The sequence below is a fragment of the Leptinotarsa decemlineata genome, unplaced genomic scaffold, assembly GCF_025532065.1.
Source record: "Leptinotarsa decemlineata unplaced genomic scaffold, Ldec_3_MD MMD2_tig00000199_RagTag_RagTag, whole genome shotgun sequence".
NCBI lineage: Eukaryota > Metazoa > Arthropoda > Insecta > Coleoptera > Chrysomelidae > Leptinotarsa > Leptinotarsa decemlineata.
Genome location: NW_027412544.1, coordinates 18,257,404 through 18,275,180, shown reverse-complemented (window position 1 = coordinate 18,275,180; position 17,777 = coordinate 18,257,404). Strand labels below are relative to the sequence as shown.

The window sequence follows — 17,777 nt, the reverse complement described above, 5'->3', positions numbered from 1 at the left end:
CTGATCTGTGACAAATATTCATTCACCTCTTTGACACTATTTACTAAAATATACATTTTCAAGGCGTCCTGAAGATTGGACTTTATCATGGGGTGGATCTGGGACAATTTATGGTTGGGGTCACAATCACAGAGGCCAGTTAGGAGGAGTAGAAGGGGCTAAAGTTAAAATACCTACAGCTTGTGAAGCTTTATCGACTCTCAGACCCATACAACTTCTAGGAGGTGAACAAACTCTATTTGCCATTACAGCTGATGGAAAGACCTATGCCACTGGTAAAAAAGATACGAAGTTAACTATGACACTTTTATTATTAATTAATATGTAGGCTATGGTGCTGGTGGAAGACTGGGTATCGGTGGTACTGATTCAGTTTTGGTGCCAACACTACTAGAGTCAATTCAACATGTTTACATAAAAAAAATTGCCGTGAATTCCGGAGGTAAACATTGTTTGGCATTATCAGCTGACAATGATGTTTACTCATGGGGAGAAGGAGACGATGGTAAACTTGGACATGGGACTAGAACGTAAGTTGTTCAAAATTATTCATTGTTTTTTTTTACTTGAAAATATTTTTATATTTATACCAAGCTTAAGAAGAATTTCGCCTCTTGAAATTCAGATTTGGATTCAATATGGTGTTATCAATTCCTGAAAAGTGGTAAAATATATACAAAAAAATGAAGTTTATGAATAATTTTCTATCCTGACTTTTTAAAAAGCTAGCATTGGCAGAATTTATTGTTGAGTGACGTGTTCTGATAGTTTCATAACGTTTGATCAGGAGAGAACATTTGGCAAAAAAATTTCAAATGGTCCGAGATGATGTTTTTATGCTGATAATCTTTGTTATTTAAATAAAGTTAGTGTGTCTATTCAACGCCGATTATCAGTTTGACTATTTTTTTTCAATTGACCACAGTACTAGCCACAAAGTTTATTAAAATGTTTATGTAGACTGGTTTGAAAAAAAAATTATTTATTTATTCTGATTATATACAGACATAATTTGATTACAGATAAACATAACAAGATTATTAAAATTCAGATTAATAATTTATGAGCTGAAAATACTTTCATCTAGAATAGAGTCCGGTGTGGTGAAGTAATTTCGTCAGATATATATATCATTGTTGAAAATGGTAATAGATGTAATAAAATCCATTTTTCCACACAGTGGAAGTATCATCAAGAGGAACTTGTAGATTTATTCGTATTTGATGTCACCCTTTACCTATATTTAATTGGAATGAGATCATTTACTGATTAAATCATCTTGTTTGCTAAAACGTATGTCAAGAATAGTGCTTTCACACCTCTGGTAGTGGGAATAATAATATCATCTGTGAGAGGTAGTGTAACATGTTTATCATTCATAATTTTCATCAACGGAGTACAAATTTAAAATTTCTTCCCGATTTCCTAAAACAGAACAATTGTTGTGAGATGTATCATTTATTTGTAAAAATAATAAAAAATATCCAACACAATTTTAGGATTCCAATCTATAAAACATAATCTATTCATTTTCTTGATAATCTTGGATTTCCTTTCATTCATGGTTGGTGAAGTCCGAAACAAAATGAAATATTACCGAAGAAATAAATTTTCTCTAGAAATTTTCAGGATTACTAGTTAAAGAAATCCTATTCAGAGCACTTTTTATACTCACTGTCAATTTATCCTGTAGCCCAGAATAAAGGAATCCTTTCAAATTCCTTCATCTACTCCGTTTTGATTTCGTATATTGCCGATCTCAAATAAGTCCACATATGGCAAACCATTAAGAAGGAATGCTCAATCAATACTCCATATAAAGTAAATTTAAGCGGATCGAGTGAGGTCGATATATATATGTATATATATATATATATATATATATATATATATATATATATATATATATATATATATATATATATATATATATATATATATATATATATACCTATATACCGTGTTAGGAATCACACGTTAAAAGGTAAGACCTCGTTAGTCCTTAGCTCGCATAAGTTTCTCAACTTCTGAGAGTTGTCGTTCGTATGGGGGCGGCAGCTGATTAACGGAAAAACAGATTTCAGATTTCAAACAGATATATATATATATATATATATATATATATATATATATATATATATATATATATATATATATATACATATATATATATATATTCATCGGAAATGTCTAGGGATATTTTTAAAAATGGCAATAATTTTTTTTTAGATCGCTTTAGGGAAAAAAAAGTTGACGGGTGATTATTAAACGAATGTAACTTACATCAAAATTTATTAAATGGTCAAAAATACTGAGTGCGCATATAAGCAAAACTAAAAAAAAATATGGCTCTTCTTTGGCACCCCGAAAAAAAAATCATAATACAAAAAAAATTGGAATCAGTACAAAGTATGGCATCCACACTGGTTTATTACGGCCCTACATCTATCGTGCATCGACAAAATGAGATTGTCAATCTCTTGTTGAGGTACATTTGCCCATCCAGCGATTAAAATCTCTCTCAATTGAAACATTGTGTGAATGTTCCCCATATGCGGAGTAATTCTTCGTTGAAGCATGTCCCACACATGCTCGATGGGATTCAGGTCCGGTGATTGTGCTGGCCATGGCAATACATCAACTCCTTCGTTGGTGAGCCAGTCAGTCACTAGACGCGCGACATGTGGACGAGAATTATCGTGCATTAGGTGGAAGTTTTCACCAACAGCACCAGCAAATGGACGGACGATAGGTAGAAGAATGGTGTCGAGGTACTGTCGAGCTGTGAGGGAGCGATTTGGAAAAACGAGATCGGTTCTGCCGCCGATCATGATTCCGCCCCATAGCATTACTGTACCACCTCTGTATATGTGGACTTCCTGGACGTGTCTCAAACGTTCATTATTTCCAGGTCGTCTCCACAGTCTTACTCGACGAGAATCTGGATGAAATACAAATCTGGATTCGTCTGTAAACAAAACTGTGGCCCAATCATTTCCATCCCAGTTTTGATGTTCTTGACACCACTCTAATCTTCTACCGCGATTGCCTCTCGACAAAGGTGGACATCTAAGTGGCCTTCTGTTGTGGAGATCTGCTTCATGCAGTCGATTTCTAACAGTATCACGACCAATGGTTACCTGGTGCGTCTGCTGCAACACGTTAACCAACTCAGGTGCTGTGATTGTCGGTTGTCTTCTTGCGGTTAAGACCAAAAATCGGTCTTGAACTGCAGTTGTAGCGCGTCCTCGCCCTGGATGTTGTTCGGCTGGACTGCCAGTTTCACGGAAACGCCGCCACAATCGACTGATAACACTTTGGGAGACCCCTAAACGAAGAGCTACATCTTTTTGTCGCATGCCACCTTGAAGAAGCCCTACAGCTCTATTCATCTCAGCCAATGGTAAGTGATGGCGTTCCATGTTAACGCACAATATTTCCAGTTTAATTGCTGAGCAAGAACTGCATAGAATGTACAAACTCGACACTTTCAGATTATTCATTTTAGCCGAAAACCTACAGTTTGTAAAAAACTTGATAAAAGATTAGTTATCGTTTTTGCAGGCTTTGTTCAATCTACAGGGTGGTCGAGTGTACCAATTTAATCGAAATTAAACGACCTCATGCATTTATTTTTATGATATTTAGTATGTTATAAAAATATCCCTAGAGTTTTCCGATGTATATATATATATATATATATATATATATATATATATATATATATATATATATATATATATATATATATATATATATATATACAAATAAGTTTGATCTGTATTTTCTTTCAAGTCCTAATTTATTTAAGACCGTGTAAAAATAGAATTCATCAACATTATTGCAAATATTAAACTATTTTTTGATAGAATCATCTCATATTCAATAGGTACAATAATAGCAGTAATGGGGAAGTACACAATTTTTTGAAAATAGAACTGCAACACTCTTCTCGACGCGCGTTCCATCAACCAAGTTGACGTTTTCAGGAGTTGAAGTAGATCAATTTCCTAACTGAAAACTTGGCTTATTTGTATCTTTTAGGATATAATTTCACTTTCACTTTAAGACTCACATCAATAATTCAATGGGAAAAATCGTGAAAATTCCCAAAATAAGCAGTGCTTATTTTGGATTTATTCAAGCTTGAGGTTTTCAACTTTTATATACTATCACCTTTTTTTCGATAATTTTATTTTATGATTATTCCACAGCTTACAATGAATTTCAAAAAAAGAATAACAAGTTACTAACGGCAGTCAGTAGGTATATTTGGAGAGTAGTGGTGGTAAGTTTTTTTATTTTGTGGAACCTTTTTTTTTTTGAAAGAGCGTCACTTGATTTGATCTTGCTAAAATCAAGAAATAAAAAAGATGTGTGAAAATTAGGTAATAGGTTTTTCAAACTGAGACCTCAGAAATGTGATAAATATGATAGCATCAGTTACAGTTAATTTTATAAAAATTATATATAGTCGGTAATATAAAATCAAGGTATGTAACATTCATCATAGCTATATAACAATAATATTTGAAACATGTGTTACAGATAAAATTCATTCAAAAGGAAATAGATATAAGGTAGATATATGTTGGCGATCTAAGAACTAAATTATTTGAACTACAAGAAACAGTTATGTGTTCTTATTATAATATTATTCTGTTTGTTGAAACATGGTTGACTCATCTCCATCGTCAGAGTCATTATTTCCATCTTCATCTCGATAACAAAATTTCTCTGAAGTTCAATATCCGAATTTGCATTATTTACTGAGCTGTAAGCCTGAAAATTTGTAAAAACCCGAGGAAATCGTTAATTTTAATGAACAAATGCCTAAAACAACAAATTAACAATAACTAAAACATATATGCAAGATGACATTTGAAAGATACTTTAATTATCTACAAAAGTGTCCTGAATGTTTATTGTCGTATCTCTGATAGTTTAAAAGTTATATAAGCATTAAAGTCAACAAATGGATCAGCTGGTGCAATTTTTGCAGCACGTGTATTTTCAAAATTGAATAAATAATGGTAAAAAATTGTCTTCGATTTTTGTATGCTCTTGGTTGCTTTTATAATTTTTATAACTTTGAAAAAAAATTGACCCAAGTTGCGTATTTGTTTATAACAAATTATTGAGTAAATAAACAATGAAATTGTTAATGGAATCCTTTTTGTTATTTTGTAGAGAACTGTTAATTATGATTTTAGAAAAGAAAAAATGTCTCACCTCATAATTTAAACAGTAGATATATGAAAAAAACGATTAAAAACAATTATTATTATTATTAAGAAATTTTCTTTTTAAATCATAATTGACAGTTCTCTATAAAGTTGTGAATTTTTTTTTCAAATATTGAAATAGTCCATTTTTTTTATAAAAAATGTATATACAAATTATTTGTTTTGTTTTATTTGTCTTTTATCGGCATAAGAACGATAAAATAATGATGAATGAAAAAAAAAATCACAACTATGGTTTTTTTTTTTTGTTTATTTTAAAAAATTATTTTAAACAATGTATTAAAATTTCCAGAACTTTTATCATGCAATCTTCTTTTGTGTGTATCTAAGAAGGGCTCCAAGGAGCGAAATAATTTCACCGTAATTATTTAAATATTTATTTCACTTTGAACGATAAAGTTAGAAAATTTTGTTAATTAACAATTGTCCAAATTATTTAAAAATTAACTTTAATGCAAAATTCCAACGGAAATCACTTCTCTACAGTGTTAAGATTATATATCAAATATTTTTAAATTTTTCTATTTACTTTAAATACCTCAAAAAAATTATTTTCAAGTTACGTACTCGCTTAGAGGCCGTGCGCGCAACCAAAAAAATGGCGCGCGGAAAGCTATTTTCAGCGTTAAATCAAAATTATAAATAATGGAGATACCGTTTTGGGAGTCCGAACTTTTTTTCAGTAAATTACCTCCTCTTCAAGGATCTTTTTTTCAAAATTCAAAAATATTTATAGTTTACGAACTGTGTCAGATTGAGGCCCCAGAAAGCCAGGCTTTCGAGCGCGGGGCCTCAATCAATATAAAAGTGGAAAACCTCAAGCTTGAATAAATCCAAAATAAGCACTGCTTATTTTGGGAATTTTCACGATTTTTTCCATTGAATTATTGATGTGAGTCTAAAAGTGAAAGTGAAATTATATCCTAAAAGATACAAATAAGCCAAGTTTTCAGTTAGGAATTGATCTACTGCAACTCCTGAAAACGTCAACTTGGTTGATGGAACGCGCGTTGAGAAGAGTGTTGCAGTTCTAGTATTTGGGAGCAGTGCTTTTTTTCGGATAATTTTATTAGATTCATTCTATAGTAAACAGTGAGATAAAATATCTAGAATAACACCTAAAATAACCAAAACCTTTCAGAGAATTGTGTACTTCCCCATTACTGTTATATTGTACCTATTAAAAATGAGATGATTCTATCAAAAATAATAATTTGATATTTGCAATAATTTTGATGAATTCTATTTTTACACGGTCTTTAATAAATTAGGTCTTAAAAGAAAATACAGATCAAACTTATTTTGATCAAACTAATTCATAAATTTTTGAAAAAATGTCCAACATAACAATCATGAAATTTAATATCGTAGGAAGAGTAAATAGCCAAAAAAAAATTGTCAAGGCAAAAAATTGGGACATTCAGAAAAATACAATACATCAAATTTTATGTTCGGTTTTCATATGAATATCTTTTTATATAGAATATTACTCGTAATATGTTGTTCCTGATATTTCAGATCATGTGAAACGCCAAAACTAGTAGAGGCAATTCAAGGATATGAAATAGTGGATATATCATGTGGAGGAGCTCACTCAGCTGCTATAACTTCTACAGGTCACTTATATACTTGGGGTAAAGGTCGATATGGAAGATTGGGTCATGGTGACAGTGAAGATCAGCTCAAACCAAAATTAGTAAGATGTCATTCCACTTTGAATTATTTAATCCTTCAAATCAATCTTTCAGGTTGAAGCTCTTCTTGGTTATAAAGTAATTGATGTTGCTTGTGGCTCAGGAGATGCACAGACCCTTTGTATAACTGATGATGACAATGTTTGGTCATGGGGAGATGGAGATTACGGTAAACTGGGAAGAGGTGGATCTGATGGTTGCAAGATACCAATGAAAATAGAAAGTTTAGCGGGTTTGGGTGTGATCAAGGTCGAATGTGGATCACAATTTTCAGTAGCTTTAACTCGATCGGGTAGTGTTTATACATGGTAATTGGTGAATGTTTCACTTTGAAAGGTAAAAGATATTCTTTTTTATTCTTTAGGGGCAAAGGAGATTATCACAGGTTAGGTCATGGAACCGGCGATCATGTAAGAAGACCTAAGAAAGTTGCTGCTTTACAAGGGAAAAAAATAATCAGTATTGCAACAGGATCCCTTCATTGTGTAGCATGTTCTGATGAAGGGGAAGTATTCACTTGGGGAGATAACGATGAAGGTCAATTGGGTGATGGTACTACCAATGCTATTCAGAGACCTAGACTTGTCTCTCATCTTCAGGTAAGATTCAAAATATCAAAACTTCATATTCATTTTCAAATAATGGGATGTTGAAGTCCCTCGAAAATATAGGATTTAGAGGATTTAGGGGGAAATTAAGGGATTTGATAAATAGCTATTTGAATAATCGTTAACAATGTGTACAAATAGATAACACCCGGAGTAACAATAAAACTATACGATATGGAGTACAGGGCACTGTTTAAGGACCTATTCTTTTCATACTCCAGATTTCATATCAATGAAATGTTTAACCTAGCCATTCCTGGAGATATAACTGGCTTTGATGAAGACACGGTTGCTTTCGACCGAATTGAAAACCAATATATGCTTCTGATGGAAAACAGAACTGTTAAATATTTCGGCATCACAGTAGATAGTCATTTGAGGTGGGATGCTCACATTTGTAACATTTGTAAATATTTAAAAAGATTTTTTGATATACATCACCTTTGCATCATGTATTATACATTTGTTCAAACACACATCAATTATGGAATTATTGCATGGGGTGTAGTAACTAACAAGTATCTGAAAAATCTCGAAACACTACAGAAATGGCTCATAAAAATCGTACTCGGTAAAAAACGTGACTTTCTATTAATGATCTTTATAGGGAATCAGGGTTTCTTAATATAAGCCAAACTTTTTTACTCACTCTCTGAGTATACCAAAGAAAATATATTTCAACTAGCAAATGCGTACATCATATATACAACACCCGATATAAGAAAGAAGCTTTGGAAGTACCTAAGATGACTAAAACTATTGGACAGAGATGTTATCTTTTTCTTGCTCCTAAACTATTCAATAAAATTCCAACTGAAATTAAGAATCTCAATTCACTGTCTCTATTCAAGCAAGAAGCCAAGAATATTAATATGAAACCTAGAAATGAGATGCACTGTTTAATAGACCTCAAAAATGCAAATTCAAACGTATCCATGTTCTAAAGTTGTATCAACTTGTGTATCATTTGGTATTTAATATATTTACATATATATGATTGTATTTTGATTATTATTAAGTTATTATCGTGATTAAAATAATAAATTACATTCAGCATAACATTTATGCACAGTCATATATATATATATATATATATATATATATATATATATATATATATATATGACTGTGCTTCAATTAGCATTATCGATTTTTTTCATTTTGTTCATCATTAGTATTTTAATATGTTCATTATGTGATTGTGTTCGTTTACAATCATGAAACATTTTTATGTATATATATTTTTTTCTGATTGATTCGGCCGTTACTTGATGAAGATCCATAGTAATTTCAAAAACTACACCTCTCGATTTGATCTCCACAAACTTTTTTTGGAAAAAATATATAATCACAACATATTTCGCTAGCACAGTAGCTTTTTCAAGTATATGAACCATATACAAATCGTGAGGTGTAGTTTTTGAAACATTTTTATATATTTTATTCATTTATTCAATTGCTTTCCAATATTTTATCAATAGTTTATAAATTTACTATATATTTACAAATAACTAGTTACTTAGTATGCATTTTATAATAACCTTAGTGATCCATGCGCAGTTTAGCCTTTGTGGTACTTCTCTGTATTTATTTACTTGCATTCTTCAATAATGATGAAAGTGAATGTATTGATTTTTTGGTAAATAAATATATTATCATTATTAAATATTATTATTCAGGAAATCCATTGACAGTGAAGCGATAACAATAGCGTATTAGTGGATGTTTTCTGAGATGTTCAATTCCATGAATTATAAGTAGTTAGAAGGACAAACGGTTTGGACATCAGAAGACTTATCAGTAGTCCAATATCCAGTTATTTGATGTTTCTGAAGGGCCCTTCTAAACATGCAATAACGTGGAAAACGGAGCTGTAAATTCTCCAAAGCGTTTCAAACACACACAAGTAACAAGTGAACTGACGAGGAAAATGCTTAACAATGAGTATACTTGAAAAATTAAATGGAGAAATTATTGCAAACTCCTAGCAACAGTTAGTAAATGGAACTTTTTTTCTGTTACATGTAGGCATACCTCGCGCCATTCGCTGCTTGAATGTTTTTGCGCGCATGTTGCACAGAAAGTGGGGTGGAGTACGCAATTCTTCTCTCAGACCCAAGATGTCGAAAATATTGCGCATGTAAATTTCATATAAATAATTTGAATCTGCTTGTTCCACAACATTTCTCACTGACAAAAATGTAAAAGTGAATAAAATAAAATCTAAAGAAAATAAAGATACCAAAACATGTAATACTTGTCAAATTCCTCAGTAAGCCAGTTTGACTACTTTCAAATTTCCAGTTGAAGTTCTCACTGGACAACTCAAGCAACGCTATCCCCAAAATGTAATTATAAAGAATGATTTGGATGATATTCTCAGTTGGCTTCAACTAATTCAATTATGTTTAATGAGAATCTTATAAAATTAACAGGAATAACGAATTTTTTGGGTTTATACATGAATGAGAAATTGTCATGGAATAAACAAACATATGGAAAAAATCAGAAAGAAAATATATCCTTTTATTAGATTTTTTTTACAAAATTTGAAACTTTTTACCTATAAAATTTCAATAACATATATATTTCAGTCTCATTTATTTTCATCTTTCATTTCTGTTTCGAAAATAGCAAGTAAATATATAATCGCACCTCTGAAAACCTTTCAGAACAAAATGATTAAGAGCATTCATAAATTACCATATTTGGAACCAACATTAAACTTATATTAACCAAAGTATTTATTGGACTTAAATTTATTCTATAAACTCGAATTAGCTCTTTCATGCAATCTATCAAAAATAATACAGAGAAATCTAACTTGAGTTTTATTCAAATTGGACATATTCTTAATAATGCCATAAGACGAACCAAATTATTGTCAATAACTAAAATACAAACAAATTGTGGGAAAAAGTCGATATATCACGATGGGATCATTATATATAATTCAGCTCCAGAGAAAATGAAGAAGCATATTTCCATTACAAAACTTGAATATCAATTGAAAAAATATATAATTAGTGGCTTTTCATAGTTTGCATTTTTCTATTTTACTTTGTAATTCGTTCAAAACATGTACTTATTTAGAATTATATAATTTTCTGAAACCAATTTCATTTTTGACTGCATTTCATTGTTTTTTTAAGATATGTGTTTATTGAAAAATATCTTATTTTTGTTACTGTCATTTTATAATACTTTGTAGTTAGTTATAGTCCCTATAAGCATTTATTGTTTCTCAGGACAATAAACTTGAATTATTTGTTTATCCAATTTTGGGAGTAGTTCTTTCCAATACTCAATGATAGGGGGGAAGATCATCTGATTTAATTAAAGTTTAAATTTTTGGTGGGACAGTTAGATCCAACCGTTTACCGCTTTGATGTAGAGTGTGTATATAATCTTGCTGTGCCATCTTTACCAGTAGTCCTGATGAATATGCTAAAGAAGTGGCTAGGGTAAGAGCATTGATGTCATCCACATCGGCATTCATTTGAGAAAGGAGATGAGAATTCAAAATTGACCCAATCAAGTTGAGCAGGGTATAAAAATCTTCATATGTTAAGATTTGGTACCCTACAACGTGAGATTTATGTGTTTTGAAGCTTTTTGAACTGCTTCACATAAATAATTTCAAAAATATTTCATTGAATTCTTATAATCTCGAGTACTTTTATGTTTTGATACATTCTCGGTGAAGTTTGTTCTATTTTATAGTAAAATATGAACGATTTATATTTTCTTGTGGAGTTTCAAAAACTACACCTCATCGATTTGATCTCCACAAACTTCATTTGAAAAATATATCACATGTTTCGTTAAGACATTAGCTTTTTCAAGTGAACAAATCACTACACTTACATTAGCTTTTTCAAGTGATTTGTTCACTTGAAAAAGCTAATGTCGTAGCGAAACATGTTGTGATATATTTTTCAAATAAAGTTTGTGGAGATCAAATCGTTGAGGTGTAGTTTTTGAAATTACTATGGATCTTCATCAAGTAACGGCCGAATCAATCAGAAAATGTCTTGTGGAGGTTAAAACACCGCATTTTTGACATTAAGCTACCAATTATTGTTGCAGCATTCTTCAGATCATCAAAGTACTTAAGTTTGATAATCTATTTCCATTGTGAGATCATTAATGAAAAGAAGGAATAACAAAGGTCGACATACTACTTGAGATCAAGCAGATACAACATAAACATCTTTACTATTTTTTTAGAGAAACCATTACCACTTTATTTTAACAGAATAAACATTTTTATTTGACTAAATTACATTCACTAGACTCTTTTCTTCAAATACTTCACATAAATACCGAGGTAGACAAGAGAGTTTTCTATTATACATACTTTTACCACACCGGAACAAAAATATTCTTTTGACGCGTGTTTTGCTAACCAAGTTACCATTATCAGGAGAGAGACTATTTTTGTTCTGGTGAAAAAGAAAGTGTTTTCAAAAGACTTATGTTATTCCAGAGGTTCCAAATTCTACTCGTTAAGAAACCATGTTATGCTTATGGTATTATGCTTTTTGTTGAATTATAAATGATGTCATATAAAGTAATCTGAAACAATTTGGAAAAATTGCACTCGACAATTCTATATAATTTTTGTGTGGCCATTTTTCAGAAACGCGAGCTATTTTCCATTTACTGCTTCTGTTTAAAAAAAAAGGGATTTGAGATATCTATGTGGTCAACTGTAGATAGTCCTGCAGAATTTATTTAACTATCAATAAAATTTCAACAGTCATTGGACTGTTCATTCTTGAGACAGTTTGTATAATTTACACAAATATATTACCAGTTTTACACAGTCTAGAGACATGAAAATATTGATGAATAAACGTGCAGAAAGTATATCTACATGCATTCTTTTTATTTCATTATATACCAATGGAAGGTTAATTCAAATCAAAGTTAATTTGCAGTTTTCATAGTAAGTTGAATATCAGACCTTATATTTGCAGTAGATATTAGTTTTAAATATAATGGCTCAAAAAAATTTGTAGAGTTGAAAAATATTCATGGAAATAGATGATTGTAAATTATTTAGTTAAGTCCCATTAGACTTCTGTCCTGAAGTAAGTGTATCGGTGTTTGGTGAAGATCAATCTAAGTAAAGTACAGAGTTGTATACTTTCTACACCTGTAATACAACTTTATTTCATTCATATTATAGAAGATTCAAATACCTAATAACAAGTACACTCTACCAATTCCATAAAGTCGATGCTTTACCATATGAGATTTTCTTTATTTTCAGGCAAATGTTAAAAAAATAACAAATGTTGCATGCGGCTCCGCACACACTCTAGCATGGTCCACGAGCAATGCCAGTTCAGCATGTGCTCGATTACCTTCGGTAGCTCCCTTGGAGTATGATTTACTACAAGATATTCCTCCTCTGGTTCTACACTGTCGATTAGTCCTTCTACATCACTTTGCAGAATTAATATGTCCTTGTATAACAATGTTCCCGATAACAGGACCAGATTCTTTGCATGAATTGCGCAGCATATTAATTTATTCCATTAAAGAAGCTACGTTTAGGAAAGTTGTCCAAGCTACGATGGTGAGAGATAAGCATCACGGACCTGTAATAGAATTGAACAGGATACAGGTAATCATGTCATGAATTTTAGGAATATAATTTTTTTCTCAGAATGTATTTTTCCCCGAAGTTTAGTGTATACTACACTTTAATTATCCATGATAATAATTGAACAATTTTCACAAACACTTTTATTTGTAGACGCCTTTCGCAAACACCGTAGCTTCTCCGGTAGAAATGAATATTACAAACTGGGCTCAAATTCTTATATACAATAATAGTAGTTACCTATCTTGATTGGGTAATAGTGAAGGCGATACCAGGTAGAATTTGTAAACTAATAACACTCTCACTTTTTGGACTACAGGTTAATTCTTGAATATGAATAAACTTATTGGTATTATGAAAAAAGGTTTAGTAATGGTGAGTGGGCATTCTCCTGTTGGTCCTTCAGCAGGGAACTCGAAGGTTTACCCTTATTTATTTCCAGAGACTCCAGCAGGTTCAACTTCTGTCCCCTAGCTTCTACATCTGTAACAAAGTATAAGTTATACTCATATTATTTTTCGTAAAACATAAAATACAAAAACGCAAGTGAATCGTTGAAGTTGGGAACCTTTTATCAGCTTTCAGTAACGATCTTAGATCTTAAAATCAAATAAGGCAAAGCCACTTGAAAAAATCGTTAAAAATAACTGCTTCGAAATATCAAGAAATTGGATAAGCAGTAATCAACCTCGTTATTCAAAGGAACCCTAAAGGAATGGTAGCTTAAGTTTCAAAAAGACCAAAAGAGAGGCCCTCGCGTACGGATTCATGAGGGGGTTAGTTGGATCTCCTGCAGAGTCCTGGGGAGGTTTTTGGATGGATTGAAATACGAGGTATTTCAAGTCACTGTTTCGCGAAGTGATTTTGGTATTGGCAATTATTCGCAGTTTATTCGTTTAATTTGACTTGCGGTAAAGAAGGCAGTCGCGTACGAATTTATAAGTAGGTCTGTTGGATTTCCAACACTGAAAGTCTGGTTCTGGTTCCTACTATCGCAATAAGAGTTTGGGACAGTCAAAAGTCGCTTTTGTTATTCTTGGAATACACGAGAGTTGCGGCTTCGATTAGTAGGTTAGTGTATCTATAATATCTATCTATCTGTATATATATATATATATATATATATATATATATATATATATATATATATATATATATATATATATATATATAAAAATACGAAGGTTATCGAGTGTCTTGCTATAGATAAAGGAGTTTTTCAATCGGACATAGCACTCAAGGAAGTGGCAAACCATAGACACGTGTTTCGGGCTTTTGGCCCATCATCAGTATGGTGCAGCCAAGTGTAAGGATGGGCAACACTTGGTTACCAGAAGAAATAAATACAAATACAGATGCCCATCCTTAGACGGGCTTTTGGCCCATCATCAGTATGGTGCAGCCAAGTGTAAGGATGGGCAACACTTGGTTACCAGAAGAAATAAATACAAATACAGATGCCCATCCTTACACTTGGCTGCACCATACTGATGATGGGCCAAAAGCCCGAAACACGTGTCTATGGTTTGCCACTTCCTTGAGTGCTATGTCCGATTAAAAAACTCCTTTATCTATATCAAGACACTCGATAACCTTCGTATTTATATTATTTCCTGGACCCGGATGTCACGCAGGTAGCTATAGCTGCCTCCGTGGTGATTTTGATAGTTTTCTTGTAAACACAAGATCTATTAAGTGAAACCACAAATGTGCGGCTGGCTCCTGCTGATGGCTCCGTGCATTTGTATTTATTTCTTCTGGTAAACAAGTGTTGCCCATCCTTACACTATATATATATATATATATATATATATATATATATATATATATATATATATATATATATATATATAAAATCGAGAAAGGTTAATGCAGTCGAGCTGCTGGAAAATAATTCCACTTATGTCTCGCTTGCGTTTACGCAGTTATTTCTATTAAGTACTTTTCTCGGTTTTTCACATTTTGTCTTCAATCGAGGACCGCCTGCCCGGTCCTGACGATGCCCAATAGGCTGAAACAGCTGTCTACCAGTGGCTCTTAAATTGGAATCAATATGGGAATGATCAGAATGGTACTTATTTATTTATCTATATACAGGGTGTCCCTGGACTTCCTCTTATTTATCTATATACAGGGTGTCCCTGGACTTCCTCTTATTTATCTATATACAGGGTGTCCCTGGACTTCCTCTTTTCCTCTCGGGAATGTATAGATGGGGTCAAAATATCACCAGTACTTCATATAACTTTTTTTCCTAAAATCCTTCCTTACCAAGTAACGGGCCCTCGAAGTTACAAAATTAAAAATGTTTTTCTTTGATAACTTTTCAAGTGAATATTCAAAATCATCCAAATTTTGGTAATTGACTAAACAAATGAATTTCTTCGATGAGCTTTCATGCAGGAGTCAGTTGTTTTGCTACAAAGTCAGGAACGGACTACCCCCGATGGTCCACACCCCAAAACTTTGAAATGACAGATATTTTTCAACAAATTAAGGTTACTTGGACAATTTTATGAATAAAAGTACTTGTGTGGATAGTCGATCGGAGCAACGAGTCTTGATAAAAATGTATTTTCTCTCGACGACATCAAACCCGCTCGTCCACCATTATTTGAAATGAATAATTATCAAAGCAGAAATAATAATGATAACGTTAATTCAACAACATTTATCCTGAGATGTCTACCATTATTCGAAAATATTAGTTTTTAAGGAAAATGGAAATGATAGGTAAAATGTTCATAACGAATTTTTATAATGCAAACACGTTTAACTAACGAAACTCAAGAGCCTCAAGAGCAAACAGAAATGAAAAATCCGCTGCAGAAACTGCTCGATATGACCACCTTCTCTGCGAAGACACCCTCTCTGTACTTGAAATAGCATTCCAGGGTCGTTTCGTATGGCTTCCCAATGTAATGTTATTCTATTCAACAATGCATCTCTTGTGTGAATAGGTGTAGCGTAAACAAGGCTTTTTAGATGCCCCCACAGAAAGAAATCCAATGGATTTAAATCCGGAGACCGCGATGGCCATGAATATGGCCCACCTCTACCAATCCATCTATTGTGGAAAATATGGTTCAGATGGTCACGCACAATCAAACTAAAATGAGGAGGAGCGCCATCATGCATAAACCACATATCTCTTCGGGTTTGCAATGGAACATGTTCCAAAAGTCCATTCAAATCGTTCTGAATGAACTCCAAATAACGTTCTCCATTCAATCGGTCCTGTAGAACGAATGGTCCTATAAGATGGTTTCCTATGATACCAGCCCAAACATTCACGTTGAATTTCCGTTGGTGTTTGGTTTGCAATATCCCATGGGGATTTTCTTCGGCCCATATATGGAGATTATGAGAGTTGATAACTCCATCTCTACTGAAACCTGCTTCATCAGTGAATAAAACTCGATTAATAAAAGTCATATCCTCTCTTTGCCTATCCATGAACCAATTGGCATATTCCAGTTGTGCTGGAAAATCTTGCGGTGCCATGGCATGTACCTTCTGGATGTCAAATGGGTGGAGCAGTTGTTCCCTAATTATTCTATGAATAGTGGACTTGGATGTATGGAACTGTTCTGTTAGATTTCTGATGCTCATTGAAGGATCATCAGCGACGGCTTCCAAAATATATTCCTCCAATACAACGGTACGTACAGTCCTAGGAGCGCCCTCACCACCTCGTTTTGGCAAAACTGTACCTACAATAATATCGAAATAAAACAACGTGCTCAAATTAATTATCAATTATTACATACCTGTCTCTCTCAAGCTGCGATCGACACGCTCGAATGTTTCTCTTGACGGTACCGTTCGATTGGGAAAATGCTCGGAATACAGACGACGAGCTTCTGCAGCATTACAAAATGCTCGTCCATAAAATACATGCATATCTGCATATTCATTGAATGTAAACTGTTCGGCCATATCAAAAAAATTCAAAATATCCTATAGAATATTGACAATACAATGATAGTCATATGACAACGCACCACTCAACAAAACAAAATCGCATTCCAGTTTCTCATTTTTTATCAAAACTTTCTAAAAGGTTTTTTTGTCAACATCTGTGAAAGAAATGGAACATAATTATTCCCTGGATATTTTTCACCTGATCATGTGCAGCCGTTTTTGTAGTTTATTCGTTTGCTTTTTATTAGTATAGTAAATATTTTTTCCGATGTGCGTTTTTTCAGCTAAATTTAGATTCGTGTTAAAGAATTTCTCCCATAAAATTATAATTATCAGTGAAACTCCTCAACAGTTTAGCTGTGAAGAAGAATTTGAAACATTCGAATGTTGAGTTTCATGAGATTCAGATAACTGATCAACACGAAACGTGATTATTCCTCACGTATTATGTACATACAAAATATGGAATGAATTCGATATTTCATAGTAGAGTAGCTTGTTAGTTTAAAAACACCACGAATCTACAGAACTTGATATTTCTTTTGAAAAAATATCTGCTATCACAATTGTGACTTAAACTTCCATATAGGTACTGTACTTTTTGTTTACGACTTCATTTTAGCATACTTTGTATTATTCCTGTTATAAATGTTGTTGAATTAACGTTATCATTATTATTTCTGCTTTGATA

The 17,777-nt window shown here is 32.5% G+C and overlaps 1 protein-coding gene across 1 annotated transcript in view; it reads left to right on the top strand.

Annotated features, from left to right (window-relative positions):
* HERC2 (E3 ubiquitin-protein ligase HERC2) overlaps window positions 1-17,777 on the top strand; it is a 196,876-nt gene that overhangs the window by 150,087 nt on the left and 29,012 nt on the right. Inside the window, exons 45-50 of the mRNA XM_074173110.1 lie at window positions 64-275; window positions 329-530; window positions 6,765-6,942; window positions 6,995-7,248; window positions 7,305-7,539; window positions 12,827-13,183. Of these exons, the coding sequence (XP_074029211.1) occupies window positions 64-275; window positions 329-530; window positions 6,765-6,942; window positions 6,995-7,248; window positions 7,305-7,539; window positions 12,827-13,183 (1,438 nt within the window). The remainder of the gene's footprint in view (window positions 1-63; window positions 276-328; window positions 531-6,764; window positions 6,943-6,994; window positions 7,249-7,304; window positions 7,540-12,826; window positions 13,184-17,777) is intronic.